Source organism: Typha angustifolia, chromosome 2 (genome assembly GCF_048772165.1).
Source record: "Typha angustifolia cultivar Huaian chromosome 2, ASM4877216v1, whole genome shotgun sequence".
Taxonomy (NCBI): domain Eukaryota; kingdom Viridiplantae; phylum Streptophyta; class Magnoliopsida; order Poales; family Typhaceae; genus Typha; species Typha angustifolia.
This window is the reverse complement of record NC_133240.1, coordinates 1151984-1168694: the sequence shown is the minus strand read 5'-3', so window position 1 is coordinate 1168694 and position 16711 is coordinate 1151984. Positions and strand designations below refer to the sequence as shown.

Here is a 16711-nt window from a genome sequence, read left to right as displayed (position 1 = left end):
TGGATTATTTCTAGCTTTTCTTTTTTTATCTTTAGAAAAGAGAGGTATGCTTAATTTAGAAGTTTAATAGTACTAGCAAATCAAGAGTTTCTAAGCTAAGATATTCTGCAAACTAAGATGTTCATGTGGTCATGTTAGTAGAGAGTGATCAATAGTTTAAGCATCTTATCTTTCAAATAATTATGCATAAGGCTTATTAGGTCAATGAGATCATTAAGAGTTTCTGCCAGGATTCTAGGAAATTAAGCACTGAAGGCTTTGAGCTCCTTTTAGGAAACCTAGTTTGCAGGGTTTTGGACAGCTACTTAGTTCTTCAGGATTGCTAGATAACAGAGAATCATTGTAGACCAACAGTTTTCTCTGGTAATAAGTGATTGAAATGTACTTTAAGAGAGAAAAAAAAAGTTATTCTGACATCATTCCACATAGGAAACCTAGCAAGAAGAAAGAAAGCCTACTGGTGGTATTGGTAGAGTCTAACCTAAAATATCAAGCTTAAATTTATTAGATTTCAATTCAAGCTTATTTCAAGCTCGAGGCGAAGGTAGGGCACTCGATAAGCATATTCCATTCAAGAATCTATCTTAAACTTAGTTTGAATCGAATCTTGAGTGGTTTACACTTTATAAAATCAAATCAATCATATAACTAGGCGTTGTCGATCTAAGTTTTGTTTTAAGTTTAGCTTGAAATTAGTGTTTAGTCTAACATAAAGCTTGAATTGATTAGACTTAAATCGAGTTTATTTCAACCTCGAGTCAATGTCAAGCCACGTGATAAACAGATTTATTTGAGTTTGAATCAAATTCAATTTGAGTTTGACTTTAAATATATCTTGACTTAAGTTTGAATTAAATCTCAGGTGGTTTACCCTTTACAAAATCAAATCAATCATATAATCATATATAAAAGTCAAATATAAGTAGCAAGACATTATTTCAGATATTAGACCCAACCACTAGCATAGAGGTCATGAGTTATACCCTTAACTAAAAGGTGGTATGAAAAAAATTCAAACATCACTCTGCTCTATGGCATATGAATTTATTCCAGTTGTCACTATTGGAGGTATGATTAGCAATGAGTTTAAATATTTGTTTTTGAAGTGTGTTCTTTTTTCTTAATTGAAAGAAGGTCAGGTCCATTCCATTGCTTTACAAAGAATAAACAAGAAGATATATATATATATATTAATATGATATCTTGAAACTTTTGTTATGGTAATTTTAGAAGAAAAAATACACACACAATATAGAGTTTGTATGATTTGAATCCTATTATTTTTCTTCTGAAGAAAACCCCAGCCTTTTAAAAAAAAATTAATATCCAATTAACACCTACTGTTACTAATTAGTAACTGATATTACCAAATCAAAAACTCAATAACCAAAGTTCTGAAATTATCAGAACAGTTTTGAGTACCCATTGACATAAAAATTAATTTAGATATTTTAAAAATATTGGCTTAAATAAAATCTCATATTTCTTTTTTAGATTCTTATACTTTGAGGTAAAGTGAGTCAATTTAATCTAAAGTGTTAGGTAAATATTTTCTATAAGAAGTTGGGAAGGATTTGAACCATAATAAACCTACAATATAGGGAGTCTTTTGCAAATTTCCTTTTTCTTTTTGAGAATATTTACTTCAATAAAATGGCTTTCTTTTTTCCAAGAAAAGATGTCAAAAAGAAATTTTTAATAAGCAAGAAAACTATTTCTTTAATTTATTCTTTACAATCAAGCATTAATTTCTTAAAATTGAGTTCCTTCCTTTCCTCACATTATAGCAAACAAAACACCCTCTACATGAAAGTGGGTAATCCACGACACATTCAAGTTTAACATAGAAATGAAAGTCATTTACAAGAGAGTATAATCCACATCAGATAGTCAGAAGAGCTATATATAACTCGAAGTAACTATTATTATGCAGCTTGATCTCACTACTATCTAACATACAAAAGTTTGAAGCAACTAAAAGTACATGGGCATACATATATACATATACACACTACTCGTCAAACTTCTCTCTTGACCGACCACCTAAAATTTTACAAAGAAATCTCAAAACCGACTGTGAACAAGATCAGGGCTAGTCAGTAGCGATACAGATGATGGGTAACGGCGGTACAAAGAACCACCTAATAATCCACTCTCAAACACTGCCACAAAGGTTTTAACCTCAAGAGAAATGACGAGCGCAATGCCGCTAATCTGACTGCTGATTAGTGTTTTATGACAGGAAAAGAGTGCTCTGCAGGACAGCTAGTTTATAGATGAAACCCGGTTGCAGTTGCGGTTGCAATTTATTCACCTTTCACCCTGGAAATTCTAAGATGTAAGCAAGGATATTTGCGATAAGAAAGATAAAGGAACAATGTTTTTGAGCATGCAGAAGAAATATTACATGAATGGTGCGTTGAGAGTATCAGTATCTTGAAGCATATCATTGGTGCTGTCAGATTTAACTTTCTCTGGGCCAGAACTGTATGTAGATAGCAACTGTCTCTGGAAATATTACAAATATTAGCCAACCAATATTTATAAATTTAAGAAAAGGTAGACATATGAACAGGCAAATTGAATAACAAGATAGGCACTGGCACACCCATGGGCTGAATAACAAGATACTAACCATACTGGGCTGAAACCATGAGAAACCAGTTTCGGCCCCAGTTTTGGATTGGTAATTGACTGATATTGATACTTTGAACCATAGATGTACTTTTTTTAAATTCTATTTCTTTGAGTCCCTTTAAATTCTCTAAATTAATATTTCACCCTCCTACAAGATGAGCTCCCCAAAAGCCCAATCGATGCTTAGGTAGAAATGTGCCAACCTTTTCCCAACTACCAAGATACAGAAACTATGATTATGTTGTACAAGCAATAAACCAAGTTGTCATCCAGACTGTCAATATAAAAACGTAATGCATCAAGTCCTATTTTATAGATGTCTCGATAAGCTCTATAGTATGTTTTGTCAGAATGTTATGATTCAAAGGAAGTAGGTAATCAAAATGGACAAAATAAAACAGATCCTTCCGTTGGAACCTATGCTGATCCAATCTCGTTCCATATCCGAGTTTTATTGGACATGATTTGAGATTTCTTTACCCGCCTTTATCATGGTATTGAGAAGAGGATTTGTAGGGGCAGCACACCAGCCGCCCACCCAAGGCCAATTGGCACCAATGCAAGGTGGCCCAGGCAGCCCGATAATAGGTCAGATTTGATCCATTAAAATTAGCCATAAAACTTATATAAAACAAAATCTCTAAAAGCCTAAAACAGTACAACCCTAACACCTCTTTGATCGTCCTCTCCGTCTCCAGCTCTCTCTTCTATAGCCGGTGGCAGCGAGTGGCAATTAGCGACCAAGCAGGTAAGGCGGCGGCATGCGGCAACAGCAACAAAGGGGATGACAGTTGGCTACGTAGGTATGGTCCTTCTTCCCTTTCTCTCACTCACACTTTCTCACTCCCTCTCCCTTTCTCACTCTCCCTCTCTGTCTCACTCTGTCACACTGAAATATTTTCTTATTTTCAATTTTTTGTCTTAATTGTTAATTCTTATTAAAATGTAATGCTAGGCAGTTAGAAAAATCAGAAATTAATTACAGTAATTATCGATTGTGTTTTCAGTTTTCACTGTTAATCAATAATCAGTTAATTCGTTGAATTACTTTTTACATTCTTGTTAACTTGTTAATCACTTAAACTATTGATTTGTTATTTCTTATGAATACTATGGTTGTAAATTGTGATTATGTTATTTAGTATTTTGATGTAGTGTACTATTAAATATTTGTATATACTATATTAGTTACAACTTACATATATAAGTGTAAAATGTATATTATATATCTCTATTTTATATGTTTATTTATTGGGTTTATATTAAAAATGCTAGATTACCTTGTCACCCACCTTGTCACTTGCCTTCTGTTTAGGCTCTAGGCAGTTTGGTGAAAGTCTGCCACCCACAACCGCCTTTCAAAATATTGGTCGTGATATTTAAATATACATCTGTATCTAGATAATCTATACGAAGACGGATATAGGTTGAAGAAAAGTATTTGAATAAATATCCATATATTTATATAATTTGAAATATTATGATTTTTTATAAAGATCCTTTTGTATCTTTATCAAGGTTTTCGATTCCAGATGATCCTAATCTAAATAAGCCAAAATAGATCGAGTATCAACAGATCGATTGAGTTTTAGCCGCTTCAACTGGAACTATGTATTTTGAGTTAAATAGGTCAAATTCGTAAGGAATCCAACTTGTATTCAAACCAAGGCATTAAAGTATTTAATGTCTGTGAAACCCACTCTTATCCCATCTCTTTTTCCTCTCTTTCTCTCTCTTCACACAAGTTGCTTCAACATTGATCCAACCTCTATTGACTTTTGGTGAACTCTTCCAACGCAACTGGCTCCGTTAACCTTAGATGAACTCAAGTATGCAATTTTTTCTCTCTTCTATTTTTTTCTTTCTTCTCTCTTATATCAGACCAGCTCCCACGGCTCTCTCATCTCCTCTCTACAGCAATCTCTCACTCTCCTCCCTCTCTCCCTTTCTTCTCTTTATTCTATAACAATCTTTTGCTGCAATACTAGAGTGGGAAGAAGAGACAAAAACGAAGAGAGAGGGAGAGGCTAAAGAGGAAGAGTAGAGATAGAGAGAACTCAATCTCTTTTCTCCATCAATTTGTTAACCGCAGTAATAAAGAGAGATAGAGAGAGAGGGAGAGGGAGAGGGAGAAAGAGACTAAGAGATTAATTTGGGCTTTTTCTGAACTTAAAATTTGTCTTTCATTTTTTTTGAATTTGATCTACGTTTATGTTTGGTTCATGGATGGCCGTGCCGACCGGCACGGGGCGTGCCGATCGGCACTTGCCATGCCGACAGCGTACCAGCACATGGCACGAGGGGTGCCGCACGGCACCCCTCCTAATAGTTCTGCCGCTCGCCGTCAAGTTACCCGTTGCCGATCGCCGTCGCCCGAACGCGTCGACGCCCTAGCCCGAGGGAGAAATGAGATCTCATCCGGATCCGCAACTTAGGTTTTAACCAATAACCTTATCTCTCTCTCTCTCTCTCTCTCTCTCTCTCTCTCTCTCTCTCTCTCTCAGGCTAGGACACTGACGCGCTCGGGCGACGACGACGGCGAGCAGCGGTCAGCGACGACGAAGGTGAGTTTCTCTTCTTTTTTTTTCTTCTCCTCTTACAGCACTGCCGGCAAGTGCCGCGGCACTTGCCATGCCGTGCCTATGGCACGGCCATCGTTGGTTTGGTTTATGCTAAAAATGGGAATGACTTCAAGCTACAAGATACCGACATTATATGACATCATTGCAATATTATTGGACAAAATAAAAAGCATATCAAATGCAACTAGTATGAAAAAGAAATAAGTGGTGATGCTAACCATATAAAAGAATGTTTCGTTAAAAGACAAGAAAATGCAGCAATTCCATTCAAGTATGTTTGGAAATCTAAAAGCAAATATTAGCTTATCTAATAAGTAAACAAAAGGATAAATAATCTACAAAACAAAGAGGATTAATAGTTATCGAGAATAATGCATGACCTTGAAATAAAAAAGATTAATGATAATAGCAGTAGGCACATTGAGGAAGATGATGAAAATAGCAATGAAAGAGAGAAAACATATGTATAAGTAGGAGATGAGAAGAATGGGTGGTGGTAATTTTAATAGATCTAAATTAGTTTACATATGAAGATAAAATATGGGAGCAATAATTCTAGGACTCCTAGTGTCACTAGAGAGTCTAGAAATATTCAATCAATGAAAACATATCTTCACAAAAAAAGAGGTCAGATACTGATTACTATCAAGATAGCTTTCAAAGCAAATTGATAAGGTTATCTTTAAATTTTTCTTCTACACTTATATTTTTTTCAATGTAGCCGATAGTCATTATTATCACATTCTGGTAATACTGATTATTATCTCCGTCGGCATGGCACGCCTTATGCACAACCTTATGTGCCACTAGCACGAATTTAACATAATTTAAAAAAAATATTAGAATGTTTAAAGATGTTTTTGGGTCTTCGACACATCAATCTTTAGTTTTTTATTTGAATATATTTATTAAAACCTAGATTACAATCTTTTATCTTTATATTATTTTTGTGAATGACCTATTTTATTAAAGAAATAGTAATAAATAAAGAAATAGTAATAGTCAAATATAAATATTATTCAACACATAATATAATTGAATACATTCATTAAAATTTGTATTGATAGTTGAACACGTAATAACATTCAACATATAATATTAATTGATAATAGTTCAATAATTAAAACTAACATCTAGTTGAACGCGAAATGACGAGAAGAATCAAAAACTTCATTTGCTGACAAAGGACTAACATGAGAATGTTGCGTTAAATACTGTTGATAATCTTCAATCATATTGATGATGGTGACTTCATTTGCCGATACAAAAATAACACTAAACTTGTTCAATAATGATTGATAGAAATAAGAAAAAGTTAAAAAAATGAGCTCTACATTAGCACAGGTCGGCACGCACTCTTGCCGGACTGACATGGCTCAGCACAAGAGTGTGCCACTAGCACATCCCATGCTAGGTGTTGTGCCACAACCAGCATAACAAGTGCTGGTCGTCACGCCCTGTGCCAACTGGCATGGCCATCATTGTGCTAAACAATTGTAAGGTCTAGTGTTCAGACTCTTAGTTTAAAAAATAATGTCATAAAATATCTTGAGTCAAAAGTACATAAGTTTTATAGCTATATTGAAAAGCTATTGGGATAAATTTGTTTTTATGTTAATGTATGATGGGTGGACTACACAAAATAGAGAAATATAATTAGTTTCTTAGTGTACTCATACATATAAATAATATTTTAAAGATTGTGAATGTGCTCATTTCAAAAATAAAGATTATATTTTTTAGCTGATAGATGATGTGATGAAAAAAAATAGGTGAAAAAGGGTAGTCAAGTAGTTACTAATAATAGAGCAAATTATAAGTAACTATTGGACAATTACTTATATTGAAAAGACAATATTTTTATTGGACATCATATGTTACACATTATTTTGATCTCATATTAGGATATTATATAAAGACTTGTTTGTTTTGAGTTCAGGGTTGGTCCCTAAACTTGGTTAGAGACCCATAGCCTAGTTTAGTAACCAAATACCTTTTTAACTTCTTTTTTCTTAGTCAAGTTCAATCTCCAACAAATAATAATATATAAATTCTAATATTCTTTCAAATTGATTCCAATTTTACCCATGACATGATTTAAATTTATCAATTTTATATCTAGTCAATCTTCTCTCTTCTCTCCCTCTTCTCCTTTCTTCCAAAAAATATAATTTTTTATTATAAGAGAGCTCTTTTACCGTGGCTTAAAAAAATAACACTGAAAAAAAAATTTCATATACAGATTAAAAAAAAATATCTACAAATAAGATGATGCACCAAATTTGATAACAATAGTAAAAAAGATCTTAACTCAAACTGTCTTCATCATAGTGTTTTCTAGATTACTTTCTCCTTGATTCATACCAAAACACATAATAGATTGGCAATGAAGAGATTGGACAAGTTAGTGCCATACCATTATAATATGAGATTATGGGAGAGAAATTTAAGAAAATAGATAATGATCAATTGATTGATTGATTTAAATGATTTTTTATTTAAAAACTAACTCCATAAATCAAGAAGTGAGGGATAGAATATTAGATGATAGAGACAACCCTTAGTTGAATAAGATATTACAAGAAGAGACCACAACCAGGATAGAAACCGGTATGACTCGTTTGGCAACAAGATAGTAGAGCTATCAGTACTAGTGATAATTTTGATGGTCCTAATGATACACCTTGTGCTGAAATCATCTATTCCATATTTACTAAGGGAAGTCAAGGAGATCAACACATAGGAATTGAAGCTAAAGAAACTAAGGATATATATACATATCAATGACGTTGTTATGAGAATGTAACTTCCTATGATAATGATTCATCGAGTATTGATTATTTGAAATCATCACAAAATTCAAATGTTAGTTATTATCTTCCTCAAACACAACAAGAAGGGCAATCATTTGATCTTACTAGTTTAAGGCAATCACTTATTGGAGTATAAGGCCTTAAACATCAGTACTTACGAATTTATGGTAACAATGATAATAACTATAGAAATTTATTAGATCCGACTTAGAATTCATATGTGAGTCATTATTATTTTCTTATATTTCTATCCTTCTCTCTAATTTTTTTTAAAAAATCTACATTTTTATAGAAAATTTAGAATTTTACATTATTAAAAAAATTAGCCTGATACTATATTGATCGGTATGTATTTTTTTTTCAAACAATTGATCCCGATACTTAGAACCTTGATCTATGTATAAATATCTAATATTATTTTAAAATATATTTAGTTATTTACTAATTATTCTATAGATTTCAATAATTATATCACAAGTTTTTACAAATTCAGAAGATGAATACAGAAATATTTGATATTCGATCTGTATCCGTAACTATACATAATGGATATGGCAATTAAATTCAATATCTGTTCACTATCTGTATTTAGATCCATATCCAAAGAAAAAGTATGGATATAGATATGATTTTTCCTATCGAATTTGAATCCAATCCATTAATAAAATCATATCCGTATCCAATCCATTTTCACCCCTACTTGGATCACAAGAGCAATTATATGATTATATCAAAGAGCTTGTTGTATTTTGGGAATCAAGATGCAGTTTTGGCGTATATGCCACTTTTGGGAATGAAGGAATCATGCATATCTCCGCTACAATCACATCAGAACTAAACCTAATCTAACCAAAAGTAAAAATATTAAAGGAAGAAATATGATGAAATCTGATGAAGATACTTACATGTGCCTCAAAGTCAGGGCTAGTCAGATTGATAGATAAATTCCTCATCAGCAACAATACCTGGACAATATAAGAAATCAATCTGAGGTAAATTTGTAGCACCTTACCAGATATCTATATATTAGAACTAGAAGAGGTTGATTATCAAGTAGGAAAGTCTTTTCCAGCACACAAAGAACAAGAAAATACACTACCTACCAGATGAAAATTTTAAAATCAGAAACCAATAATTCCTACATTGACCAAGGTACACAAAAAAGCTGCATCAATGTGCAATGAAAGATAAAGAGTGTCGCATATCATTTTCTGTAACAAATATATTGAATCTAATCTAGACATCATGTAACACTAAATGATGCATCAAAGAATAACTTTGAAAGCATAAAATTTTCTCTTGTGAAAGCATTCATTTTTCTCCCAAACCAAATCACCACCCAAGCTATTCATCATCAGGGCGAGGTTTATAAGTGCTTGCCATTAAAAATAATGAGAAGAATACCAAGACCTTTTGATGATGTAGTTCTGGAACTTCGAAATTGGATCAAAAGTTCAAAACAATGAAAGTAATACAGGAAAACTTCATTCTGTACATAAACCAAGCTTAATCAAGCTTATTGAAAATTTATTCTTATTAACATATAACCAACGGCATGATTTAACTGTAAACCACTTTCTCCATATGGCTATTAAAAAAGCAAATATTATTAACCTATTGCCATTATCATGATTTAAATGTAAACCACTTTCTCCACATGGCTACTAAACACTCATTTACTAGCCTTGCCTTGAAACAATAGGGAAAGAACCACAAATATTATACACTCAAGTACCCCTCTGGGCAGTAACCAAGGATGTGCAACATTTTACTTCCAAATATCTGATTCAAAAAGATACAATTTTCATAAACTAGTGTGCACTGGAAAGCCAAATTAACTACTGTACACTACTTTTGCATTTTAAGAAAAAAATGTCTCTCAGTTAACCGGAACATGTACAGTACTTTGGTATTTTTTAAGAAATATTTATATCTGAAAACACTAGCAAGATATTATTGTCCAGTTGTATTCACAAAGTTCCTTATGTTATACATATCATTACAACATTGAAGGATCCGGTGATAAAAACAATTTCTTGCCGCATCCTGCAATAACCACATTCTCAACCCTACAGTAGCACTTTTTATTAACAGAAAACTTCATAACAAGATGGAGTCAGCAATGTCATTTTAAACTTATTTAAATAATAATACTTTGGCATTAAAGATCAACCTCATTTCCTACTCATCTACTTTTCAGCATTCTTTTATATAAAACTATCAAAGGAACTGTCATCAGAAGTTCAGAGAATGTTTTATTACATAGCGACATTTATATGCATCAACCAATTTACATGATAAGCATATGAACCCCATGCACCATTTAACTGCATGCCACTACTGTTTGCCAGAAAACAGTAATGCATTCAGCAATATATAAGTAATTGATACTGCTAGATAGATGGCATACTGTTTCAACATCAATCGGATCCATCTCTTTTAGCTTCTGCAAATGCCCAGTTGTGTTTGGATCAAACACGCTGCCAAGAAAGCTGTATACCTGAGCGAAGTCTGGCATAACTACATGAAATACCAGATAAAAGAGAGGAAAAAGTAAGCCAGGTTACATAATGAATGAAAATGAGAAATCAAACAGTGCTTTTTAGGGCACACATAAGCTTTCTCACCTCTGTGTGGATTGATAAAAAGGTACCATGACAATTGCATCAATAATTGGTAATCAAGCAATAAAACAAATGGCAATCACAGAAGATATACAAAAAGAGTACGCGCATTGAATGTACTCCACAGTCCACATCTCCATCTTTGTGGCAATATGGAACAAGTATGGGAACTCCTCTGTTGTCATACTAGTGTATGGCCTATATAACTGTGGACTGCCATAGATGTACATATTATTTAAGTATTTATCATTATAGACTTCTGCCAATTTAGTTAGGGCATTCTAAAAGAAGATATGCGCCACTTGTACTGAATACTATGCATAAAAAGCATCTTGAATAAGATTTAGATTAGCCTCAGCCACTCAGAATATATCAAATATCTTCAACACAATATTGAATATGTTAAATATTTTGTGTGTAAAATATTGTGAATTTCCATTTCCCCTGCCCAACATTTTACTCAAATCTTCATGCAAAATTCACCCATGTAAATAGCCTATGAGCTCAGAAATTGATTTGTAAGCTCATAAGCTGATCTCGACTTAATAAACTTCTTGTACTGGTTGATATGGGAAAACAGGGCCTGATTGTGGATACCCTCCCACAGTGACAGATAGAGATTTGCACCGCATTGAGCCCCCCATTCCAAGCAGCGCAACAATCATTATTTTAGATTATCATGGCACACCAGAACATACACCAACTAGAAATGGAGTAAGCTATAACAGCTCAACAATATAAAACTGAAATAGCCCAAAATTTTCTGCTAGGCAACTATGCTTCCCCAATATCCTAACCATGGCCAAAAGCAATATGCACGAGCATTCTAAAATATGGTGCGTCATACATGCAATCAAAGTAAATATTTTAAGAAGTGAAACTGATATTCACCATGAAGTGACGGGACTTGATTTTCTTGCTCAGTCGTATCAGAAGTCAACCAAGTTCTAGAAGGGCTTTCAGCACTGCTACAACAGTTATTTCCCACAATAGCTCCAGTAGGCACTGTATCATCTGTAGAACATGTTAACCTTCTACAAAAATGACACTATCTATAAAAGGTGAAGAATGATAAATTTAAGAAATGATTCTTTTGAGTATATGATTAAACCTTTCGTCATATTAGATGCACTAACAGGCGGAAGAGAAGAATTGGTCCATGATGAAACTGTCGCAGCACTTGTCGTAGAGTTCCTAATGACAGCAGAGGCATCTGTAGATAAAAGATAGCCTGGTTCTAGCTGGTGAGAAGAAGCCTGAAGTGGTGTGGCAGCTTGAGATAATTGGGAAGCTGCAAAGTTTTCAAAGAAACCCATTAGATGCACTAATCTAAAACACAAAGGTCACAATTTTGTCAAACATTTCATACCACTTTTAGGGGCTTTTTGCGGATATGGATGTGCCGCTTTCCTCTTTGGACGAGGAGGTGGCACATGTTCACTCGTGCCACTTTTTTGAACCTTCAAAAAGTACTTCTGCGCGTGACTCCTTATCTGAAAGACTGCTTTTAGATTTTTGCATGAAGGGTCCCGATGTATATTTTAACTTTTAAGGTTACATATGTATCTCCAGGCTAACAGCATGAAATTAACTTCAGAAAAACATTCCCTTTCTTGAGATTTACAAAATTATATGCAGACAACACAATTCAAGAAGTTTATGTATGAAACATACGAAAAAAAAAAAGTTACTCCTCAATGCATCTTTTAGTCTGTGCTCTTGTTACCTTGTTCCAGAATTAATATCCAAAATAGGTGTTGTTCCCTCTAGACAAATGTGCAACACTCATGACTAAGGAGATTGTTTCTGTGACTTGATCTATGATCTGGATTGAGTTTAACTGTCACAGCAAGTTACACGGTCATATCTCCAATAGAGATCAACAGTCCTGGTGTTCAATCCAAAGATTGAATAAAGGATTCTCAGAGTACCAATGAAATACAGAAATAGAAACTAGTTCAACAGAACAGTTATGAACCATAGAAACAGAAGAGTGCACAAAATCAGGAAGCATCAAAACTTGCACATTGTGTTGCTTAATTGTCTGCTTTTACAATACAGTAGGCTATATTGGTTTTCATGTCAAAATTTGAAGAAAATGATTGCGCTGTAGAAGCCAGAGACTGTATTTCCACTACCATTAATGATTTTTAATAAGAATGCTACATTCAGGGACTCACAACTCCTTATTCTGCATCATTTATGTCCTACAACTAAATTTCCCGCTAAAAGGACTTTCCACAAATTGAAATATGACTAAGAAAGAATGTATTATGGTTCAGAAGCTCTTCATGGTTGTACACACATCATATATAACAAATGAGATGGCCCTCCACCAGTAGTATAGGTAGCATAACTATTACTACAATGACATAGGTAACCAAAGTTCCAAGTATTGGAATCAGGATCGAGATTGGCCGTCCAAAAGAATAATATGTATCGGTGGTATCGGCCGTTCATATCAGTCTGTATTTTAAAATAATTTTTAAAACATAAAAAAATTCTAAGTTTTTTAGAAAAATAATAACAAGATATAAATATAAATTATTTATATATAAAGTCTAGAAACTAAAAAAATAAATATTATTTTCTCAATCTCTATCTCTTCCCCTTTCTATCACTCACATACTCTCTTCCTCTCCCACACAATTAAAAAAAATTCTTACCTTCTCTCCAACTAATTATTTCTCTTATCAAACTCTCTCTCTCTAACTCTCTCTTATCAAACTCTCTTCCTCACTAATTTTCTCTCCCACTAACTCTCTCTTAAGTCTTATCAAACTCTCTCCCCCAAACTTTCTCTCCCACTATCTCTCTCCCCCAGTAACTCTCTCTTATTATCTCTCTCCCTCACCCTCACCAACTATCACCTCTCTTCAACATATTTTTTTATTTTTTATTTGTTCTCCACTTCTCTCTCTCTCCTCTTCCCCTCTCTCTCCTTCCCTCTACGTCTTACTGCCGCAACTCACAAATTCCCTCTCTTTCTTTCTCTTTCCTTTTCTCTTCTCCCCTCTCTTTCTCTCTCTTTCCCTTTCTCTTCTCCCCTCTTTCTCTCTTACCCACACTCATCTCGAGTAGGATCGGCAAAAACTAGGAACCATATAGGTAGCAACTGTCTTGGCATTAGTGGCCAAAAGTTGTCTTATCAAATCCCCAGAAAACATTATTAAAACTTACTTATGTCAAAAGATACAGCACAAGGCAACGAATGGCAATGACCTTGTAAACCAAGTAAATTAAGATATCACAATGAAGGAGCATATCAAGGTGGGGGCACTTACATAACCATTGATCTATCAATCAGGGTATCCAAGTATATCTTAACATAATTCAAATAACTACAAGACCAAAGACCTATGCCTTGGGCCCAGCAGAAGGCAAATAAAATCACAAATTAGTAGACACATAGCAAAGGTAACTGTTATGAACAACTAACAAGATACCTGTATTACTGTCTTTGAGCCAACAAATGCTTCTATCTTCTTCCAGTCACGATCAAATCTGCAAGAACCAAAATGGAAAAATAAAGATAATTCGATGTTCCAAAAGTCAAGATCTTTTTGGTACTTCTACAATACACTGTAAAAAAAAAGTTGCTACTTGCTAGGTTACATACCATTGTAATTGCACAACCAAATTACAAGAGATCATAATTAAAGATAATATTCTGCAAGTGCAATCTCCTTATCCGATTTAAAAAATTATTGCACATTTTGTAGATTATATTCAGCATGAATATAAAAACATCAAAAACCATCTTGGAGTCTTCTCGGGAGATAATATAACCATGTTCTTTTGGAGAAGATATATGTTCAAAGATGGCCATGCCAATTGGCACCCCGTGTCGGCTGCCATTTACAATGAAAATGGAGTATCAGCACCCAGCATGTGCCAGTGGCACAACATCGTGACAGGGTCTGCTGACTTGTGTCGACCAACCTGCTAACCAGTTGCCAATCGGCACAGATTTTCTATATATTTTGTTTTACAATTTAAAACTAATTTAAGGGGTATAAATGATAGATCTAGCTTAATTTTACTAGATATATCATTTGAAATGGCTTTTCTATGAAAACTACTCTTAAAAAAGTAGGAATCAAAGGAAAATTTTGATTCACCCCGAAATTTCCTATATTTAAAAAAATTGAAATTTAATATGTCAAATTCATTCAAATTGGGTCAAAATTGATATAGAAAATATTAGATTAACTCCATATAATTTGATTTGAACAAAAATTTTATAAATTTTAGCTAAAATTTCAGCATAATTAAATTTCCCCCAAATTTCAAAAATAAAATAAAATTAATGTCAAATTCACTCAAATTCGATCAAATTGATATTAAAAAAATGTCATATTAACTACGTTCAATTATGTATTAGTTTTAATTATTGAAATATTGTCAACTAATGAATGTATTCAATCACATCATGTGTTGAATAATGTTTCTATTCAACTATTATATTTTTAATAAAATAGGTCATTTACAAAAAACCTAAGGATAGAGACACAAATGTAGGCTTTAATACATATATTCAAACTAAAAACTAAGTGTTGATATGCCAAAGATACCAAAACATCTCTAAATACCATATAATATTTATTAGAAATGTGCCAAAAATGTGCCAATGCGTGCCAGTGACACGAAAGGGCATGTCGACCAAAGATTGGCACGAGACAACCATCCTTGATATGTATTCTTCATTTGGTCAACCTTTTCATCTTCATCGCAACATAGACCAAGGATTCAATATGAGAAAGAATGATAGATCAAAGCTAATCTGCTTCTCATGCCATTCTAACTCCCAAAAGAATAGCATCAGTGCATCAATTAAAAAACTAAAAAAAGTCTTCAATCAAAATTTTCCTCCAAACAACTACACTCTTTCTTCTTAAATCCAATAGAATTAAGAAAAGAAATTAAAAGAAAACACCAATGAAGGCCAAAAAAGTTATAATTTAATGGCCGGAAAATAAAAGAACAACCCTGCAGAAAGAAACCATGAAAACCAATACGGAAAATATACTTCGTTCAATCATCAAAGTTAACAACTTTATGCTAATAAATCACCACTCAAAAATGCAATTAATAGGAATATTCAAATCCCAGCTGAATCCATCACTAATAACTTATCACAGAAACCAAAAGATCTGATCTAGAACTCTAAACCTAGTTGGCCCGAGGTCCAGTTTTTCGCAGTGAATCTTTCTCTCGTTTGACGGTTCTTTGTCTGAATCGCGCGAAAGCCAAAACCTTCGGTGCCTTATTACTTTTCATCGGCGAAGCCAATTACGATCAATTGATGACCCAAAGCACAAACAGCAAATGAATCTGCTCGAAAAATAAAAGAGCAATTTGCAGACAGAAACCGCAAAAGCAAATGAGCATAGTTCGCTCGATCATCGAAATCCAACTTTGAAAGAACATTTCGATTCAAGTTAACAACCTTACCCCAACAAACCCTACCCAAGATGCAATCAATCCTAATTAACCATGGAAATCCCAGATACTCAAATCGCATAATTCTACTTAAAACCCAGAACCCAAATCGAATCGATGACTCCAAATCTCAATCACAGAGAGAGAGAGAGAGAGAGAGAGAGAGAGAGAGAGAGAGAGAGAGGCGATTCTTACAGTTGGAGAGCCTCGAGGAACTTGTCGTGCTCCTGTTCCGTCCAGCTCTCCCTCGACTTGGTGATGGTGTAGGGCTTCCGGATCTTCTTGCTGGGGTCCTCGGACGACGAAGTGGCGGCCGCGGCGGCACTGAAGGAGGCGCTTACCGCGGGAAGAGCCATGGGAGGAGGTGGCGGCGGCGGTGGTGGTGGTGGTGGAGGAGGAGGCGAGAAGAAGACGACAGCACCGCCGCCTCCTATTCCGCCTTCCGTTGATGAGTTGGGATTCAAGGCTAACATGTAAAGAAGAATTCACAGAGCGATGGAGATGGATTTCGTAGCTTCTTAGTTTTCTTCTTCCTCTTTGTCGATTTGGGGAGAGAGAGAGAGAGAGAGAGAGAGAGAGAGTGGTGGTGGTGGACTTAGAAGGATGGGGTTTA

General features: G+C 34.2%; 1 protein-coding gene across 3 annotated transcripts; it reads right to left on the bottom strand.

Moving 5' to 3' along the window:
* Window positions 1-1803: 1803 nt before the first annotated feature.
* LOC140770637 (protein REVEILLE 5-like) lies at window positions 1804-16711 on the bottom strand. 3 transcript variants are annotated; one of them, XM_073111893.1, is made up of 9 exons: window positions 16294-16711; window positions 14103-14160; window positions 12026-12149; window positions 11768-11947; window positions 11548-11670; window positions 10443-10552; window positions 8938-8997; window positions 2408-2508; window positions 1804-2322 (listed from the first exon to the last, which is right to left on the bottom strand). In XM_073111893.1, exons 1-9 carry the CDS (start codon window positions 16569-16571, stop codon window positions 2307-2309), a joined length of 1050 nt encoding a protein of 349 aa, XP_072967994.1. In that variant the 5' UTR covers window positions 16572-16711; the 3' UTR covers window positions 1804-2306. The 3 variants fall into 3 exon arrangements, with proteins under 3 accessions (XP_072967994.1, XP_072968002.1, XP_072968008.1); XM_073111901.1 differs by having other exon boundaries at window positions 2408-2502; XM_073111907.1 differs by having other exon boundaries at window positions 11548-11661.